Source organism: Rasamsonia emersonii (assembly GCF_000968595.1).
Source record: "Rasamsonia emersonii CBS 393.64 chromosome Unknown ctg1118621759970, whole genome shotgun sequence".
NCBI lineage: Eukaryota > Fungi > Ascomycota > Eurotiomycetes > Eurotiales > Trichocomaceae > Rasamsonia > Rasamsonia emersonii.
Genome location: NW_013563317.1, coordinates 1 through 20,815, shown reverse-complemented (window position 1 = coordinate 20,815; position 20,815 = coordinate 1). Strand labels below are relative to the sequence as shown.

Below are 20,815 nucleotides of genomic sequence, written 5' to 3'. Positions count from 1 at the left end.
ATCAACATCGAGGAGGATGGCAGCAGAACTGCAGGCAACATGTAAGCATCCTCCTGGTTCTGCTGGCATGTCTCGGGTGTAGGCCAGATAGATATCACTTTCTGGCGACTTGACAGGATGCGTAAGTAGCAAAGTGGTCTGAGGAGTGAGGTCTGTCTGATGCTAACAAGGAAAAGAGGTCAGCGTGAATCTCGTCCGGACATGTGATATCACGGGGTGTGTCACATGACAAGACAAACCCTGCCGGCAAGCTACGGGATTTCCAAAATGGGTAAACCAGGTATGTCGCCACCTCCTTTTCCTTCTTCGTCCTCATGAAGGCGTCACTTTCGCGTTACTAACGCGTTATTTCTCCGTTGCCTAGAGACAAAGTGATGCAGAGAGAACCGCCAGCCTCCTTTTTTCAAACACAACGTATATTGACATGGCTACTTGTTTGTTTGTCTGGCTGGCTCCCGTCAGCCTCCTGTTAGCCTTCCGTTCTGCATCCTTCCGTCCCAAACCGTCCTTCGTTGAGGGTCTTCGCGCTACCACCAATTCCTTTGTGGGCGTCGAAGGGAATATGGCAACATCGTCTACACCATCTACCTCGATCGTCGTCGGGGAGAACGCGATTCCACCGTCACGATATCTTTCATATTTCATATTTATGTTCTCCCAGTGGTCCTAACATCTGCTGTGGGTCAGGGTCTATGGCTAAGTTCGATTGCCAGTGATTCTTCCTTCTCTTTCAGCGGCATTGACACGTCCCAGCCACACCGTCTACGCGTGGAGACTCAAGACGAACTATCGTGGCAGAATACATGGTTCCTGGGACATGTCCTTGGCCTTCACACGCGGACTCCTCCACATCTTGGACAGGGAATTAGCAAGCTCCCATCCTCCCACAGGAAAAGAAAAAGCGAGGAAGGTACATCCTGCTTGACAACACCCAAACACCGCTTCTAACATGGGTTGTTCGAAAGAGATTTTATCTCCATCGAGCCAAATTCGGAGTCCGTGTGCGGCAGTCCTGCATGTTTACCTAGGCTGTCTCCCACCTCCATGCAGTCAATTGAATGGTCACGACCTCCAGGGAGGACCGTAACTGCCAGAAACCGAGCTGGCCCTTTTCAATTTCCATGGCATGCGTCTTGTCACCATCGCCATGCCTTGCATGCCATCTTCCTCCATGGACAATGAGCTGTCGATGAAATCCCTCCGGCAAGCTCGCGTTTCGGAGCGACCACAAAGATTCCTTGCTCCACGGTCCATCATATTATATATATGATTCAACGTGACCAAACTTCTTCTCCACCCATACCATCATGTCTGTCTGCTTGATGGTGGTTCAGCCAGCCCCAACTTCATCTCCGTGGTTCTAACTCCACACTTGATTTCCTCAATCGACTGTATCATTCGTCTTGTCAGGGTCGACAACAAACGTGGTCTTCGGCAGTCGACAGAAAATGGACGTATTGCGACATTGGCAACAGCCATAACATCTCCGATCTGGACCGCGCGTCAAAGCACAGCTTGGTAACGAAGGTTGTATCAAACATGGGTCAGCTCGGTACTCGCTTCTCCATCCAGCTCGAAAGTTCTAACGAGCCATCCACAGCGTCCCAATCATCTCGTTCATGGGATCGCAGTTGAGGATGGGGACTCCGTTAACGAACAGCGTTCTTCTCGCTCCTCTGCGAGGTGAATTACAGAGCCCTATTAATACCAGATATTCAAGAGGTCCGGCATCGTGATCATCGCATACGATTCTCATGGTGCCGGGACAACAAACTATATATGGGACAACGAACTCGCCTTATTACTCAATTCGTTGTCACAGAGTCCAACCTGGCGTGACCCTCGCAAGGCACTTCATGCCTGGGGCCCTTCTAACTCCCGACATCCCATCCGCTCCAATATTTCAGACAACTCAATCTTCAATCTCCGGCCCTTATGCGCTCTCCATTCATGCAACATTGAGGCCCATCTCCGAGAAGCCGGAATCATATCGACCCAGATGCAGCCGGCATTAGCAGGGAACAGAGCAAACCAAGTCGTCTGTCTCCTCCCTGATGTGACAGACGATTCGGGCTTCCATCTCCAAGAGCTATCTGACCTGGGACCTTCGATGCAGTGGATATTAAGCCGTTTAGCCGCCATGCGCGGAGCTGCTGAAAACGATGATTTCTATCACGATGATGACATATCCATATCTTCTCCGCGGGACTCTGATCCTTGCTCCTTGAATTCGGGTCTCTGCTTCCACCTCGGTCAGCTCGATTGAAGGGGCATCGACTGTACCCAGATCCAGATCCGACAATCTTTCGCAGTCGAAAGGACGTCCATCATCACTCAGACATGTATTGTTTAATCGACAACCGACATGCAACAGCTTTACACATCTGTTACGAGAAGAGGGAGGGCGGGTGGTACTCGTAACAGATGAAGCACAACAAGGCCGGCAACATCAGACCTGTGAACATCCCCAGCGTTGGACCGGCAATGGTCGATCTGAATATAATACCTTAATCACTACTGAACTCAAACAGGTTGATGAGATCGTCGTTCCCCAGCAAAGACATTCTGGGCCTGTCAGCCTTTCCCGATATACTTTCGATATAAAAAGTGCCACCCACTCTACAAACTCTGGTCATGCCTGCGTTCTGGTCAGGTCACAACGCAGCTTTCAACGTCGAAAACCAACCCGCCTGCGTCTTCGGATGGCTGGGAGTGTCACTTCCCCGTGACCTGGAGCAAGAATATCATCTTCCATCCAAGGCAGCGAGAAACAAGAGATGCTTGCATGGGCTAATATCTTCGGTGGCCCGACACACACAAGGGGCTCTCACTCTGGAGATACATTGCTACTTTTACATCCATTCTCATTTTACTTGTGGTGGATAGCGCGCCACAACAACAATGTAAGAACACCTTTCCCTGGAAGAGACATTGCCGCAGGGGAAACGCTGATGATTATACGCAGTTGCTGTTGTCAAGTATACAACTAAATCCACCTGGAGTCTTTCTTTCCATGCCGAGCCAGCACAGCAAACACAGGTGAGAACGACATTTTCTAGCAACAAGATTCCTTCGATTTACACATGAACAAGGCTAACGAAATAACGTATGAGACGGGCTCAAAACTCCACAATTTCGTTGTCTCGCGGACTCGAAAAAAAAAGCGCTCGTTGAAATTTCACCGTCCTTATACGATGACAATGCCACGCTCCAGACAGAGATACAGAAGAGCATTTGAATCGCAAAGAAACGAACATTCGATCAACTGGAATCCGGGCATAATCTTCGTTTGCCCTTATTACTCCCGCCAAACGCGTCGCCCAGCGCCCTGCTGACATCCATCGTGTACGTGATGTCGTCAAATATGCCTTATATCCGATGCGCGATCGTCGATGATGCCGTGCACAGTCTCAAACAGCATTTCGCCGAGAAAGACAAGGATTACCCTCTGAACAAATTCCCTCCAACACATCCAACCGAATTTTTCCAGCGCTCTCAAAATCCCACGACACCAGTTTCGAGAACATCTGCTCGGATTTCTCGCGCAGTGATATGTGGCCTCGTCTTCTTCAACCAGTTGAGCTGTCCTATCAACGTTCGACGGGATGGAATCGCCCGATGGATGGTATCCACCCTAATCCGTTAAAAATGTCCGTGATGACAATCCTTCCCGAGCATTATCCATGCAGACAAACAGAGCGCCGTTACGAAAGCCCCGAATACCACTCTCCTGTGAAACATATCGCTTTTCGTTACCACTATCTTCGTGGGAGATAGAGTCCGGCAATGTACACTTTCATCGAGCCGACTCTCTCACCATCGCCTTAGGGACTTGCGATTGGCATCCATTCCGCATCAGGGAATTACCAAATTAGGAAATCATTTCGACTTCGCGAGATTCCAGTTACGAGGCATGTTATGAATCAAACAAGATTTCCAACACACTTTGGGACGGATAATTTAGACCTGACGTACCACGAGAAGGCAATGGTTCTACGAAGGCATATATATTTTCAGTTTCGTCGGTCGCCAGCAGGGCACACTATCGGGAAGCAAGTGATTACACGGAGCTTACGAGAGGACGTTACGGTACAGGGCCATACAGGGATGCAGATGACTGGACCACGATGCATACGACTTGTTGGCCCTGACTCAGTGTACATCATCGATCACCGACAACAGTGTGATCCTAAGGCCTCCGTTGGTCATCAGTCTCTCAAACTCTCTGGTACAACATAAGGTTTTCTGGCATCATCTGGCAGAAAATGAAGTTCTATCGAAGAGGACAGAGGTTTAAGATCGGGTCTTTTGCGAATCGGGGACGACATTAAAAAAAAAAAGACTTTTCCGGAGCTTCCCACCGGGCGCCATCGATCTACACCAGGCGGCCGACAGACCATGGTCCTGTGCCTTCGGCCCGGCAGCTTGTTTCCGACAAACGCATTATGTTTGATGTTCAAGACGCTCCTCTCTCTGCTGAAAAACGATGATATCACAGTATCAGACTGATATATACACTGGTGGCATGGTTTGAGTCGTCTATGGTCATGGAGTATTTGAACGAGATGAAAGAAAATCATTGTTAAATCCCCATCATGGCACATCCGGCGTTGCCTTGATGATTATCAACCACATCAATCTGTCCTCGCCTTAAAGTTTCGCGCTTCGAGAAAAAAGAACCTTCTACGTTAGCGAAGTGAATCCTCAAGCTCTGTCCCGAAATGGAACCGTCGGCCAATCCTCCAGGAACTCCACCGAGCCTTTTGAATAGTGCACATGTCGTTCAATGGGTTTGAGTACCCGGCTACTTATATCAATACAGAACAGGTCTATGGTACATATGCGATCGGAGAGGAGTTCCGAAACCTGAACGACGACTCTGCGGACAGTGCCTAAGCAGCATTTTGAACGCGGAAGGGCAATGTCCACTTGAAAGGGATAGTTGCAAACTGGAACTGGCAGGAGGGATCACAGAATTGGTGAATCCGATTCTAATTTGAGCATCAGACATGCCACAGCGCTGATTGTCCCTATTCCGACGACATGATTCAAAAAGGGATTATCCTGCTTCTTCTAGAGTCGCTTACACTATGCAACACTTCCCAGGAGCGGCTCCATCTGACGTGCTCTCTCCTATATTACCATTACTTATAACGGTGACGCAGTACTCGACTGAACAATCCAACACTGCCGGGCGACAACATGGAAGTGCTGGTTCAAGAGGCCGAGGCAGGAGCCTGCTACCTAGGCTGGTATCGAAGAAAAGCTTCCGATCTGACCTCGAATTGACGGACTTGAGAATATCGAAATCTACGGATTGCCACTACAGCGCATACCAATGAAAGACAGTGGTTTTCCATCATTCGAGGGCAGCTTGCTCACCTTTCCATCCACACAGATAACTTCTCTACAGCGACGAGAAGACCGCAAATACTGTCCTGTCGAGGAGACCGTGTCATTTGCCAAAATCATGCACTCTCTGGCCATCGATGATCCGTCATCCTATGACTCGTACTGGCTTTGTTGTACAGGACTTACGAAAGTAGCTTGGCAAACATCACAAAGGTTGTGCCATCTATGCTCAACCCAGGAATAACCTTACGATATGAACAGCCAAGAATGTTGGCACCGAAGAATGGCGTGCTTACTTCACGTCCCCGATCGTAAGTGGGCACGCGACCCTGCTGGGCGCTTTCGCATCAAAAGCGAGGTCCGTCTATTTGCAGTCGTGCCGGACGGAGGGAAGATTTGCCTGACAGTTTATTCATCTTGCTTCGACAGACAAAACGTGATCTGAAATGTCTTCCTGCAGTTGAGGTCAGCAAACCCTCCCGGTCGAATATTACGCTATAGGAAACTAGGATGGTGTTTCTAGCCGCGTGGACGAGAATCAATTCCAGATGTTCGCATGATTGCTTATATTACACGGGAACATTGGAAGTTGCCAGCCAGAAGGATGAAATTTGCAAGGGAGAACAATATAAAGCTAACGAGCGAAGGATCCTCATGGCCCCAGAAACATGGACGAGATCTGCCTCACATTCGCCTCATACGATCAAAATTATTTTTGATTACCTTAGCAATGGACCGACAACGGGACTGTCATTTCGCATGAAACAGTACGGCCCTCGGATAATCAGCAAACATGGTACATGGAGCAGCTAGCACAGATCGTTGCTACGTTTGGCAATTGTGATTGGGGCAAACAATAATGTTTCCCTTATTCAGAATCCATTTCCTGCATCTACGACCATAACGCCCCTGAGATAGCAGCTGTGAAGAAAATGCGCGCGCAGGAGAACTAATCACCAACCTGCCTCCGACGATGGACTTCCTACGGATACCCAAAAGCGCCCGCCAAATCACGTCCTGGGCTTCTTCATCTTTCTTTGCATCCTGGATCATCTCCGAAAAATTAGGCCTGCTTGGTGCCCAGGCTGCAATGTATCTCGTGTTTATCAGATACCCCTTGATCGCTCTTTCTTGCCTGAATGCTTGTCTATATCATCCTCCTCATCCAGATGAAAGAAAGAAAGAAAGAATATTGACGATACGGTGGCAGGAAAATATTGGCTACCACTACAAACATCGACTGTCGATTACTTCTCGTTTTAACACACAAGACAACGGACGTTCATGTTGCAAAAAAAGAAAAGAATACCGTGACGGACTTTTCTTAGCGAATCTGCCACATGCGTTCTACAACACCACATCGACTCCGGATCTTGCACAACGAGAACAACGCTAATGGATCTGATCACAATGATGGTCTGCTTCCTACACTCTCCGCCCTCTCCTCTTTGTTGTCAAGTCTCCTCAGGGGCCAACAGCATTGTGCCTTCTATTATTTATAGGTACGATAGCATTTGCCTGACGTCGACACTACTTCTACTGGATTTCAATACCGTTGAGAGAACTGACGGTGACGGAGACAGCGATGTCCTCCGAACTTGACAATCCCTCAACTGCATATATCAAGACTGGGCCAGCGACGGCCAATCTGAGGCACCTCTGATCTTGAAACCCTCAAGATCGAGCTCTAGAAAGGGGATGCACCCTAATCTGACGAACATGGACTTCTGAAACTTGTTGCCCATTTTTCAAAAGGCGTATCATCGATATCAGAGACATATCGAGTGTCAAGCCAAGGCTGTATGCGGAGAAGACCACATTTACCCTGACGGATCGTTCCTCTTGGAATAGGTTTTGTCGTCGCAGTCACGTTCTTGTCAATCTTATACCTCATCACGAAGACTTTCCCTGTGCACATTCGAGGCAAACGTTGGCCAGCCGATTTCGCACAGAAAGGTTACATGCGACGGAATTAGCATCTGATCACCTATTGCGCCGTAACATCTTTACATATCTGCGTGACCCATCAGATCCTTCCTCACTGTCTACCAGTGGGCAAGGACTTCTTCGCATGGAGGATGACAGACCACAGCAAACCCCTAAAGAGCCCCTTGATAAGGGCCGATGGCAGACTAAAAACAGTGGAGACGAAGACTATGTCCACGCAGCACTGACGATGTTGAAAACTCTGTCATTTCATCATGCCGACCAGAGACATGGCGATTGCCGACCACAATCAATGCCGAATCCAACCTCTCAGCTTAAAACCTCCACAGAGACAGCAGTCTTCAATTGCGGTATCATTGCATTGGTAGCATTAACACTCAAAGTTGCGGGCTTCGGAAAGCAGAATTCAACTGGTTCCATCCCTATTGACCCAGACCTGTCTGCAATGCCGGCATCTGATCACATTCCGTTTCTCAGCAGCCTGAAATGGAATGGATATCTGCTTGCGAGCCATCAACTTCAGCGGTGATGAATTAGACACGAAAATTCATGCGAGGATCCAAGATGCTCGACCAGGTCAAGCATCCAGTCGCCTCTCGCTTTTCCTCGCACCTTGCGCTTCGTTGAATATGCGCATTTCAAGAAAACTAGACCTGAAAATCGTTACAGTATTACATCCCCTCCCAGGCTTTTAGAATACGCCGCATCTCGATTACATGCCCAGAGAAATACTCAGCAAGACATAGTTATCAAAAAGACGGCGTGAAAGATTTCGAAAAGCGAGAGCATTACAGATCGTGAATACCCATGAATACCTCATCAAGAACATACTAATTTCCGCCTCTCGCTCATTGTTGTCTGTGACACAATTACCTATCCTCCCGACTTCAGACGGAGAAACAACATATCGGCGACCAGCTACGTGCTTCCCTTCTTCATGGACCTTGAACGTGAGGCGATAAGATAGCGCCACATCTATCCAATCTCAGTCAACAGTTAGAAGCGCCGAGGAACGATATGGGGCTTCAACCTGAGTGGAGCAATCATTGAACGCACGGAGCAAGCGCGTCAAGTATCTTCACCAGGTAGTTTGTTCTTGGTCACCGTGACGGACAAATTACAACCAACTTTCGAGAGTGGAATTTGGTACGCTACTGCGTACAGATACGCGACAAGAACGATGACGAGGTGGTGGCTCGCGTTATGCGAATAGCGTCTGCTCCGAGCTGGCTATGCCGAAGAATCATAATGAAGACAAGGAGTCGTGGGACGATTACCTCACAGACGCAACGATGGTTTAAACAGCAGTCAAATGTGGTACATTTCCCGCGTTGAATATCGATGGCTTATGGAAGATCCAGATTCTCCTTTTCCATTCAATTGCCACCCTTGACTCCTGTGTACGATACGACTTTCCTCAGCCGATTCCTCAAGACACGCGCTTGAATCGTGATGGACAGACTCGAATCTAAATACCCAAAACAACTCATCGAGCCGATCATCCGCAGCCTCTGAATGCGGATGTGTGTCGATGGTTCCCTCCACAAGAGAGGCAAGAAACGGCAACCGCATTGACAATCATTGTTCCCTGCATGAACATTTTACCACGACGAGACAAGCGACTTATTGATTCTATGAACGGGGTCTCTTGAGCCGAATCGCCTGCTGTGTATCAACGCATCCATACGCTCAAGGGCACCCGCTCATCCCTGAACAAGCAATAATTAGCAGTTGTTCATGGCCATCTTAGCAGCATATCGTTCTTGGTCACTTCCGATTTCAGAAGGGAAGAGAGTCCTGAAGATACAGAGTATGGACCAACTTATCACAGAAGAAATACCATTATCTTCGAGTTATCCGGACGTGAAGAAAGAAGCAATCACTCCAGTCCGGTCTCGAGGGCAAGGTCTACAAAACAAGAAGCCCCTCTACAACCATTCCCTCCGTCAGCGGCATATACAAGAGGCGATTTATGGTACAAACAGAACTTACAGATGTCTCCAGCACAGACATGTCTTCGTTTTTACGGATCACCTTCAAAGCGAGTAAGGGGCACACCATGGTTGCCTTTGACTTTGCACCGGCTCGTCCCATCTCGACCGCAAAGGCGAATGTCCGTCCATACCAACCGATCGAGAATATCTTCCACGCTTGCGGAGATAATTTCTCTTCACGACTGTAAAGAATGATACAGCAGATGCAACAGGAGACTTGGGTGCAGAGTGACACATAGAGGACAAAAATGTCGGAATACATGTTGGCGAAACTCACGAGAGAAAAAAAGAGGTAATTTACACCGGATTTCACATGGAACGCAGAAGTTGATATCTAGGAGTACATACATTTCCATGCTTACTGCACTGCGGTCTACAACTCAATACCACGCCAAATGTCCTTCAGCCCAACTGGAGTACAACTATATGGGTTCGTTGTCTTCCAGAGAGCAAGGCAAGACAAATTAGCTTGCATCTACTTGCGACATTGATTGCAACTCGTGTCGGCAGTCTTCTCTTCGCATGGGGAACGGATCAAGTTCAGCTCCTCAAGATCTTTAGTGAAATCCACCATTAACCAACTTCCCTCCTACGTGCTCTCTGGGAGGACCATTAATTATGCCGATAGGAGGGATGGCGAGAGGAAGTGTCATGCGTCCGTCGTCATTGCTACTCTAGCAAGACGTATGCCATAATCAAGGCACCTAATGTTACTTCAAGCCACCTCAGAGCCTTTCCTCCATGACTCTTCGGATCGGCGAACATCTCTTCGCAAGTCAACTGATTGCGGTGCGCAATGAATGCTGTCAGCACTCTCAGGAAGGTCACAGAAAGGATACATGCTCGGTTTCATGCCAAGGGTGGAGTATGGAGTTAGATCTCATCGACAAAGAAGTCACCATTTTCTCAAATACTGTTCCAAGTCCAAGCAAAACCAGCACTAGGAGTTACCAGACGCTCAGACTGGAGCAACACGATTCCATACCGACTACACGGACCACACCGATGGTGCTATACTTCATCGGTGACTATCGATGAAAATATATTCAATTCTCTCGTCATCTCCTGAAGGAAGAAGGTACCATCCAACAACAAGAGTTAGGACAGCATGAGGCTGGACAGTACGATGTCCCGTCCTAATACATTGCTCCGGGCATCATCAATTGACTGATTGCGCCCGATCATCAGATTCTCCTTCGGCAAAAGGGAGGAGGGAGCAACTCTGCGAGGTCGCCGTAGTTGCAGGCGCCGATTAACCAATACTCTCTCTGAGAAGACGTTGTCAGCTGCTTGCCCGTTACTGTAAGGACATGCCACGGTCTTGGTATTCGAATCCGCAACAACCAAACATACCAGGACTTGGCCACAGCTCTCCTCTCTACTTTTGGCAGGTTGTTGCTTCCAATGCATTGAAAGGCTGATCTTCATCCTCTACTTAGTGGATGCCTCAATGCGATCATAGTTGTGGTGGATTCAGGAGCCAAAGAACGCTCAGACAGGAACTGCCTCCGCATGTTGAAGAAAACCCGAGGAATCACAGTGAGGGCAAGGATGATGTTGTGAAGCATCATTCTTCAGGATTTCCATTTATTTCGGCAACCCCCAGGAAAAGAAGGCCAAGTGGTGAACAAACAGACTTTAACGGCATGGAATTGCATCACTTATATTTCACATCGGGAGTTGTGCACTACATATCCGGACAGCTGGAAGCACACGGAGGCGATACAAGAATATCCAACTTCACGAACCGAATGCGCGGAAGACCTCGGATGCATCGGAGTGGCTACCCTAATATGAAGTTCGAGATGTCGCAATCTGATCCCATTGGGTCTTCGCCTAATAAGCCGATTGACCGTAAGTATCACCCTTTATTCTCATGGTCTTACCTAATTTCATGAACATTGTGCTAATCAATATGAATGTTAATATGATAGTTACGACTCCGCCGCCAGCCCCCCCTGCCCCTGCTGCCCTTGCCAAAGTTAACGCATTATTGAAAAAAGTGAACAAGGCGATGAAAGTCCTCGATTCTGTGTGTGATAAGTTGGAGGACATGAAGGCTAATTTTGAGGATGGCACGTGGGTGGAGGTTCCTCCGGAAGAGGAGGAGGAGTGAGAGGCATATAGGGTGCGCCCTTCTGGGCCCCTTCGCCTGCTACGTCTATGTCCTGTCGATACGGATACGGCTCTTGATATACGATGGCTAGGGAATGTCTAGCTAAGGTGCGATTTCTGGTCGATAAGAAGGAAAACAGGATGGGAGGAAGAGAAAGGCAAAAACAAAAAGAGGGAAAGAGAAACAAAAAAAATCAGAAAAAAAAAGGGAAACGAAAACATAAAAGCGAAAAAAGAAGGAAACCAAAAGAGAAAAGGAAAACTGGAGCAGAGAGTGGAACAAAAGTACTACAAAAATAAAAAAAGACGGACAAGGAAAGAAAAGCATAATACTTATGCTAAAAAAGGGGAATGATTGGAATTGACACACATCCTTGAAGCTGATTTATTGGGCCTCTGAATGAAGACAACACCGAACTGAGGCTGGCCTGCGCCTAGAGAGCTATTAACACTAACGACAAAAAAGAAAAAAGACAAGTTTCAAACCTGGATCGACCACTCGCTTTCTACCGGCGACATGTGCAATTCGTCTCCAACCCCCAAAATGGGACTTCCAAGGTCCTACACCAGAGGAACCACCGCAATGGACGAACATTCTCGGCCCCCAAACCAGTGTTGGCGTCTCTATTGATCGAGCAGTCGGAAGATCAGTCGTTACTATCCAAGGTCGAGAGTTGATTCACATCACAAACGAGCCAGTTTTCATGCGCCCAACAACGAAGAAGCCCTATTACGATTTCGTCGATTCAGCCGGCCACATCATCAACAAAATCGATATTGGGTGGGATCCCCCGTTTTGAAGACGAGCTAATATCGCGTGTCAAGGGGGCATTGGAGTTAATCCAACCACGACGAAGCCTGTATGACTCTCAGTGATGTGGACTGGCAGTCAGGACCAAGCAATGGAGAACGACACCCAAGATTATGGGAACTCCAGTTAGTTCAGAACGAGCTCGATCGCGGAAATCTTGCAATCTTTCCACCGGGATTCTCGCAAAGCAATATCGATCATGCGCAAAAAAAAACTAGAGAGGAAAAAAGAAGAAAGGAAGAAGCAAAAAGGATTAGTGACAAAAAATCAAAAGAATGGTTTCAAAAGCAGCTTGATTTCGATCATATAGCAGAGGATTTAGCGAGAGGGATTGCCGTTCACCATCGCCGCCGGTTTCCTCGGACGAGCAGCACCAAAACTTCTGGAGTGGTCTTGTACGCTTCAAAGTCGTCGATGTTGTTCGCTATAGTAACCAGTCGTTCGTAAAGGCTACCCTTCTTGACAATCTTAAGACCAATCGCGGCAGCAACAAGTCGCAGATGACCGCTGGAACGTGTGTGCGCCGCTCCTCTCTCATATCTCGGATTCTTCGAGCTGAGGTCGATAGCAAGGAAGCTTGAGCCAACAAATAGTTCTTGGGGAGTTATTAAACCGAAAAAAAAAACGGAATACCGACCCAAAATCGACAGAGTGTTGGAAGCTACCTCGAGGCTCTGGAAACGCCAGCCTGGATCGAAGATCCCACTCTTATGTGGGGGACGTCTAGCAATTTCAAGGAGATCGCAATGTTGCACAATAGATCAGTCAAGGGCCAGCTAAATTCCGACGATAAGATGGCTCTGATTCAACGTACTCGAAAACTGTTTCCTGCCATTTCACAAACAGCTTGACGTGAAGGAAAGCAAGGACAAGCAAGAACTCAACGCTACCCACCTGTAGTGTCTTCGATATGATACCGATACCAAGAAAGGCTCTGGCAGAGCCAACCAGCTCGCAGCTGGCCAGGCGACTAAGGATTCAACGCCATGGACTACGTGGAGGCTTTTGCTGCCATGAAAATTGAAGAGATTATCCTATCATCAAGTTTCGAATTACAAAACCGTGAAGATGATTACGAAAAGCATTAGAAAACAGATCGATCCTGGCTGGGGTTGCATCAGTGCCCGCAATTCAGCATCATGTCCCTGACCGGTATGCAACTTTCGAACGATGACTCGATTACGGAATGAGTGGGCGATTTCTAATCGTTCATCTGGCTGCTTCGACTTTGTTGCAAATACTATCTCCATAAGACACGCAGACATACATGTTCTTATGAGGACCAGCTTACCTCCTCAGTGGTTTCAGTGACGTTTCTTCCGGGGTCAGATTAGAGACTGTGTTAGGAACGTCCGGTCGCATGACCCTGGTAAATCTGAGGGAAGTTTGCGAATTCTTGACGCCTATCTCCGTGATACAAGAAACAATATCACCCCAGTCAAATCGCGGTGGATCCAAATAATCCAGTGCATCTCATGAACGTCATTCGCATGTTGACAGAACCAAATCAACTGATGGCAGAGTGACGAGCCAAGCATCGACCAGCGTCTAGTCAGCATGATGAGAACAAAATTATCGACAAGCAGGTCCGTCAGTGGACTGAAAACTCAACAATGGAGCTATCTGATAAGTACCGTATAACCTTTAACGGATCCAACTACGAGAGCTAGAAAACGGCGATGGAATCAGACGCTGATCTCATCGGAGCAATGCATATTATCTTCAGCAAGGAGACTGAACCGCCTATGGATTCGACCGCTTTCGTGAATCGTGCAAAAAAAAAATCTTCATTACAACTATGTCAAGCCGGTCTCTGTCAAGATATCCTCTCTCCATATCGATCGCTTGAATTATACCAACTCGCAAACAAATTCGCCAGCTTTCTGGACCAGATTTACGTGTGGCTTCAGCAAAGCATTTCCCCCGAAATGTTGGGTATGAATACGGAGCATGCTGCGGATGAATACGCAAAGCTCATGCTCTTGACGACGAGCTTCCCTCCCACAGATGAAGCATTGGGGCAGAGAACAACAGGCCTATGAATTGGCGAGGAGTCGGAGGCATCCCAGCACTTCGATGAAGTCCCTTAGTTAACCGGCATGACGAAGGGCATGGTGGACAAACCTGCAAATTCTACGTGATCTCTAGTACAATTATCCACCGCTACACCGATGGGTACGGCATGTGCACAACGGCAAAGGTATCCGGGACAGCCACTACTACGCCTTGGATAGTGACACGGCGAAGAAAAGAGAATTCCCTGACCATATCGCGGCTAGTTCCTCAGCCAGATCTCACAACCGGAACAACTACACGAGATCTACCTACTTCGGCCTCGACTCTTCATCGGGGCCTAGTACCACTGATCACAGCGAGAGTCGTGGTGGGCCTCCGATATGGGATTTCCATAATACCACAAACGCCTGTTGTATCTCGCACGAGAGATGAAATCGATTTGACGGACCGGTTCACTCATACATATACGACGCTGCGTTTACAGAAAATTGATACCAAATGTGAAGCGCAAAGCTGGCAGCACTTCTCAAACAAGACTATACACGAGCATGTTTGTGAGCTGAACCCCATGGCCTTGAGAAGCTCTATTCCATCCCGTCTATGTTTGAATTCATGTGTGGGTTGTCCTTTTACAGGCATGGAAATCATCACCTCTCTGTAAAGAGCAGAAGGATACGCAGTCAATTTCGCGACGGCTTTCTCAGATCAGATCCTTCGCGAATCCAACACTTCTTGGAGGGACCGGTCGAATTTTCCTGACACTGTCCCAGCTTGGTGTACGCGGCATTTCGCGCACGATCCGCTACTGCGACAGAGTCAACCATGCCTCAGATGGCGTGTCGACCTTTTACTAGGAACGGCGTTATGCCGTTGTCCACATCTCTCGCCCAGAACCATCTCGATCTGTAGATGGCATGGCCCGGTGTGGTACACCTACTGCGGCGTCTACCATACTGGTACTAAGGACTCCATGACTCCTACGGGTGTCTTGTGGACCTACCACACATCGAGCCTCCTTTCACCAGAAGTCCTAACTCAGAGTCGCGAAAATTTCCGGATTATGTCCCAGTTCTGAACAGCAGAATGGACAGGTTACAAACAACACAATCCACGATATATGAGCTAGATATCATGCTGCGAGAATTGAATTACGGAAAGAGAGGTCTTTCAGGGACACCGTACAGCCTCTATGAGCAGGAAGGGAAATGCGCCTGGGCCCCAATCGCCATTCGAAAACGGAGACAAGAAAATCCACCAAAATTGATCTCCTGATTCAACCGTCGAGTCGACACGTGTTGAAACGTTAGACTCGAGACTCTTTACAAAGGGTGCTGGAGACACCCACGCGTATGGTGGAGAAACGGCACTCGAAATCTTGTCAGCCCAGTCCAACATTCCGTTCGCAGTTCATAACCGGAGAGATATCTCACACAATGTGCTCTACAACGCTAGAGATGAAGAAACTCTGTGGGCCTCTTGCCATTTCTCGCTGCCAGCTTGACGGGTTGAACCTGCCTGGAGCTCTCAGCGAACGAATTATCAGGCCAGTTGTGAAGACTCCTCCTTATAATGCTCATCCGTGGAGAAAGAGATTTCTTGAAACTGGGTCTTCGTCCCCTGTCGAACTGGTGTCACGACTGACTTCCTGTGCGCAATGACTTCGACTGGCTTTGAGCCGCAAAAAATTGCACAAATTGGCCTTCAATTCTAAACAGCTTGAGCAATCGAACCAGTTCACGGTTGACAATAAGTGCGAACTCGAAAGGGTTTGCAGCCCATCTTACATCCCATCTCAGAGTTTCTAGCAAGAACAGGCCTCGTGGACCGCCTTTTTGTACGCTACGACAGCTTCAACTCATTGAGACGGCAAGAATTCCTAATCTACCTGGAACGAACGCGGCGCAGTCAAGACATTGCCAAAAGTATGCTGCGTCCAGCTTCACCACGCTGACGCATGTTCCTAACAGAGGCCGACGTCTGATGGAACAAAATTTGACGAAATCGCTGCCTTGATATTGCAGACCAAAGATCAAAATGTTCCTTACCGAGCCAGTCCAGGTTTTACCCTGCAGCAAACATGATCTGGCACCTCTTAGCTTGGTGGTGAAAATCTAACAACCGTCACCCGAGGACATTCGGTCATGATAATATCAGGGAACAAAATATCTGTCCAACACAATATATGCTTAGGACACCACATTCGTTCGTCCGAAGTATCCAGAGATTGAAGTCATCATTATTGAAATATTATTATTTTTTTTTCTTACATTCTTTCCCAAACGAACGCGTTTAGGGATCGACTGAGCAATTATTCACACAATTGTCATTCTTTACGCGCAACATCGGATTCAGTGTTTCTCTTAAAGTCGACCAGTCAATCAATGGAGGCAACGATAGCCATGAAGACATCTCGTTCAAGATCACATCAACGAGTCTTACATATCGATCCTCCGAGTATCTGAGGGATTGGCTTTACTGTCACTGACAGGTCAGCTGCGCCGTCGAATGCATCCTCCTGTAGGCATCATCCGATTCAGCGCTACATAACTCTCTGGAGTCGTCAGCAGCAGGACAGAATCCCGCGTGCGGAGATCCTGTCTGAGATTACACAGATCTCTCAGATATTTCCATCAGATATCTGCTATCTACTGCCAGATTAGCAGAGTGGTAGTTCGACGAGGCAAGACTAGCTACCAGGATCAACGTGGAGGTCAATATCACATCTGCTCAGTCAGTCGATGCTGGCATTCATCAGCCTATGTCGCCCATGTATGTAGTGTATACTCTTTGCATTTGTTCTTTTACTGTTGTTGTTCTGAAATCGCAGAATGAGCTGCAGCTTATTATTCAGCCCCATGCATAGTTCTTTGGACTTGTTCCAGAACGGTCAATTGCTCTGTAAATAGTCATCGTACAGGCCTGTATTACATCACATGATCTCACTATACGTTCCTCGGAGAATTAAATCAATTAATGATTCCCTGTGAAAGACTGTAAATGCCGGCCAAGATAACTAGCATGAACCTTGATAGAGTTCCCAGTTGACAGTTCACATGTGCTGGTGCCATAGCTCTGAGACTTTTCTGTCGTTTGCCAGACGGACTCCGTACAAAACGGTCGCAGTTGTGCAATGCTGGACCTCAGCGCGTCCGGTCTCTGTCCTCGACTCGCGTCGCGTCGCGTCCAAGATCTGGCGGTGAAGATAGCGTCGTCCAGATCCACTCGGCGGAGGGGCCGGAAATTGCCAGTGCAGGCCTGCGAGCCCATGGCTGGGCCAATGTTTCAGAAATGCAGGAACCGATGAGACAGGCCTGGACAGCGTGCCTAGCTGCAGACGCCTGCAGAGATATTCCACCGTGAGGGAGGTGAACTTTGAAGAGGTGTTCATCCTCCATCCTGATGCTAGAAAGATCTTGGGTCACGGGCGGCCCGTTCGGCTAGCTCCTTCGCCCACTTTCCACGGTTCGCATCTAAAGACCATAATAATTAATTGCTTGTCGCAACGACTCTATCATCATTCCCTTGCTGCTGATGCCCACCCTCCTGCATGTCTCCAGATCCAGGCGCTCGTTGCAGACGACATGGATAGCATGCAGTTGCACAGCCTTGCGTCTGGACAGCTCCTGCTCATAGGTTCGCTGCCGGACTACTACCTGGTATGTTCGCTGTCTGTGCCTGTCCCTCATTGCTAATCTGGCGGTTTCTAGCCCTCTCTGGAATAGTCGGCCTTGGAGTCCATGGTCCATTGCCTGTCAGCGCGCCTGGCCTCGCTTCTGCTACACTACACCGCACGCCTACTGCGTAAAGACCCCATACCTGGCCACACGGCCGTTCTCCGTGCTTCTCCGTATATTGACAGGCGAAATATGGAGAGAACAGTTACTGTTTGCTTCCTGTTTGTATCTATTGTTCTGCTGGAATCAGCTGTCGTCTGTCCGGACAGACGACATGTTCATTCCGCCGCCACGCTGGCAAAGAACCGAGTCTGCCTGACGCTAACCTTAACTGACGATTTCCGATCTACGGCGTACACAAGATGGAGACGGCGTCGCGACCGGCTGGCCTGAGCTCGCCCGATCCACCGCGGCAGAGGCGTGCGAGACTAGCGAAAATGGAGAGCCCTGGCTCTGACACGTAGTTGCCGGCTGCATCCTCGCCTGCAGGCCCAGCAAAGCCTCTTTTCTCCCAGCCCGCTGTGCCACGGTGCCACTGGGGGCGCGGGGGAGAAACTGGCAGTCAAGACTCTCTGGCTCCGGACGGTATGACGTGCATCGTCGTGGTCCTTTTTGTCCTTTAGCCCGGTGTTTTCGTAGCAGCTGGAGAATCTCTCGCGCAGTTTATTTCACTGGATTTTCCATTTTTTTGTGGGATCGAGTTCTTTCTGTACTTTGTACTCTGTACACGCCGTCTGCTCGACCAATTCAATTGCCAAATCCTGGAACCGGACAGAGTGTTCTTCGCGAAGCAATTGATGGCTTAACGGTTGTGCGCTTTTTGTGGATAGTGACTAAACCGCCTGTGCCTGATCTTGCTGGCACTTGGACAGGCCCAACGCCTCGCCTCGGATGCGCACACGATGAATTGGAGAGACCAGCGCTTGGACAGCCACATCCCCCTCGTCTCTTCCCTCGTGCCCGATAGATCTCTGTATGGCTCGTGATTGCCGTGCTGGCGTCCTGCTGGGTTGGAGAAACGTGAATTAGGCCTCGAGGTATGCCATTGGACGCACCTCTTCAAATCAGCACCGTCAAAGCGAGATCTCCTAGCAGCTAATAATGGCAACAAGAATCGGATGACAACCGTTCTGTTGTTCTGAAGTTGTTGTTCTCGCCTCGCGATTGTACACTACATTACCTTCTGCCTTGCGAACCGTTAAAAATCGGTCCTGTACAACAGTTCGTGCATTACTGATTTCCCTCTAGCGATTGTTCTGCTGCTCATTGTTACGAATATCTTTTAACCCTGATTATCGGATCTCGTCAGTGAGACCGAAGAAAAAAGCGATTGTCCATCGCACAATCGCGAGTGGATATTTGTCACTACACCCTAATTCGTCATCTGGCACTGTTCTCGACTGTTCTTCGAATCGTCACGCTATTTGGCTTGATCTAGGCGCCAGATCCGACGCGATTCCAGTTTAAAACTCGCGATTCAACCGCGACCAGTCTTCTCTGCGACGATCTGTTGTAGAATCAGGGTTGCCTTTGTTACCGCGCGCTCAAGGTAGGCGCCTTCCCCTGTTGTTTGTGTTTTACTTGCCGCCCGGCGGTATACCACGATAGAGCGCCAATACATACTCGCCTGGCGACGTGAATCTATAAATTCGGAATGAATGACTGCCCTTCTATACCTTGAGGAAATGATCTTAAAGTCGCACAATACTGATCATGGACGTAGTGACTTACTCTTCGCAGCAATCGGCTCTGCTCGCCGTGTGGATGGCCTCCTCCGACGTCGACCAGAAATATCTGGGCCACCTCGCCGCCAGCACCAGCCATGACAACCCCTTCCTCTCGGGGATGCTGTACAAGATCCTCGGCTTGTCGGTGATCCTGTCGAAAAAGCTCGTCCGTGCCCGAAAGCTGCGCCGGCTGGATACCACCCGAGAGACCAAGTCCCTCCAGCTTTACCACCACATCATCTGGCTCTCCCGCGAAGGCTTGGTGATTATGGAGCAGTACATCCTGCCCATGGTCCAGGATTACGTGGAGCTGAAAGTGCTCGCGTACAAATTGAGGGCGTCTTTCTACCACATCTTTGTGCTCTTTCACAACCAGCCCCCCATCCATGTGCCGGGCATCTCTAGTCTTCCAAGCCATGCCGCGCGTCAGAACGGCGGTGGCGATGCTGCGAAAGCGGCCGACTACAATCGGGGATCGATCTCTCTCACGCCGCCCCCGGTGGAGGGAGGGCCCGTGAGGTACGACCCGGACTGTCCTCCCGGGCTGCAGCCCGTTCAGCCTCCCAAGCCGGCATCATCCTTCCTCCTCCCAGCCCTCGACTACACGCCTACGGCGACGCAGTGTTTCAGGCACGCCGCCGCGCTCGCAGACGCTCTGCTTCCGGGCTCGCATCCACTCCGTCTGTCCGTCAAGTTGGAGTTCGCCGCATACCTGTACGACTGTCTGCACGACGCAGACGCCTGCCGACGGCTGGCAAAACAGGCGATCGCAGATGTCTACAACGCGCAGGAAGGGATGGACGACGAGAGCTTCGAGGACGCGGCCGAGCTGGTCGGCGTGCTGGGCCGGATGGTGAAACGGGGCGGCAAGACGAGCAGCGCGGGAGGGAGCAGCTCGCCCGGTCGGGAGCGGTCGCCAGCCGACAGGCCGAGAAACACGAGCACGCCTCCGAAGACGACGATGACGGGTCTGGATGAGAGTACGACGCCGACGACGGCTCCTCCGATTGTGAATCCTATTTGATGAGTTGGTTAGGTGTGAAGCAAGCATAGAGCGGCGTGTGGGGTTGGATATGACATTTTATCTGATGAATTCTGATGATTAGGCTATTTGTTTTGGATTTGTATGCTGGATTTGTATGCTTTGGATTTGTTTCCGGGTGTTTCATTTTCATTTTT

At 49.2% G+C, this 20,815-nt stretch overlaps 2 protein-coding genes across 2 annotated transcripts; one reads left to right on the top strand and one right to left on the bottom strand.

Moving 5' to 3' along the window:
• Positions 1–9,078: 9,078 nt before the first annotated feature.
• Positions 9,079–9,555, bottom strand: T310_0991 (uncharacterized protein; the record flags this gene model as incomplete). The annotated part of the gene is made up of 2 exons (XM_013476115.1): positions 9,079–9,096; positions 9,292–9,555. 2 exons carry the CDS (start codon positions 9,553–9,555, stop codon positions 9,079–9,081), a joined length of 282 nt encoding a protein of 93 aa, XP_013331569.1.
• A 10,067-nt stretch (positions 9,556–19,622) lies between these two features.
• Positions 19,623–20,660, top strand: T310_0990 (uncharacterized protein; the record flags this gene model as incomplete). The annotated part of the gene is made up of 1 exon (XM_013476114.1): positions 19,623–20,660. The coding sequence occupies one exon, from the start codon at positions 19,623–19,625 to the stop codon at positions 20,658–20,660; it is 1,038 nt and encodes a 345-aa protein (XP_013331568.1).
• Between the last annotated feature and the right edge of the window lie 155 nt (positions 20,661–20,815).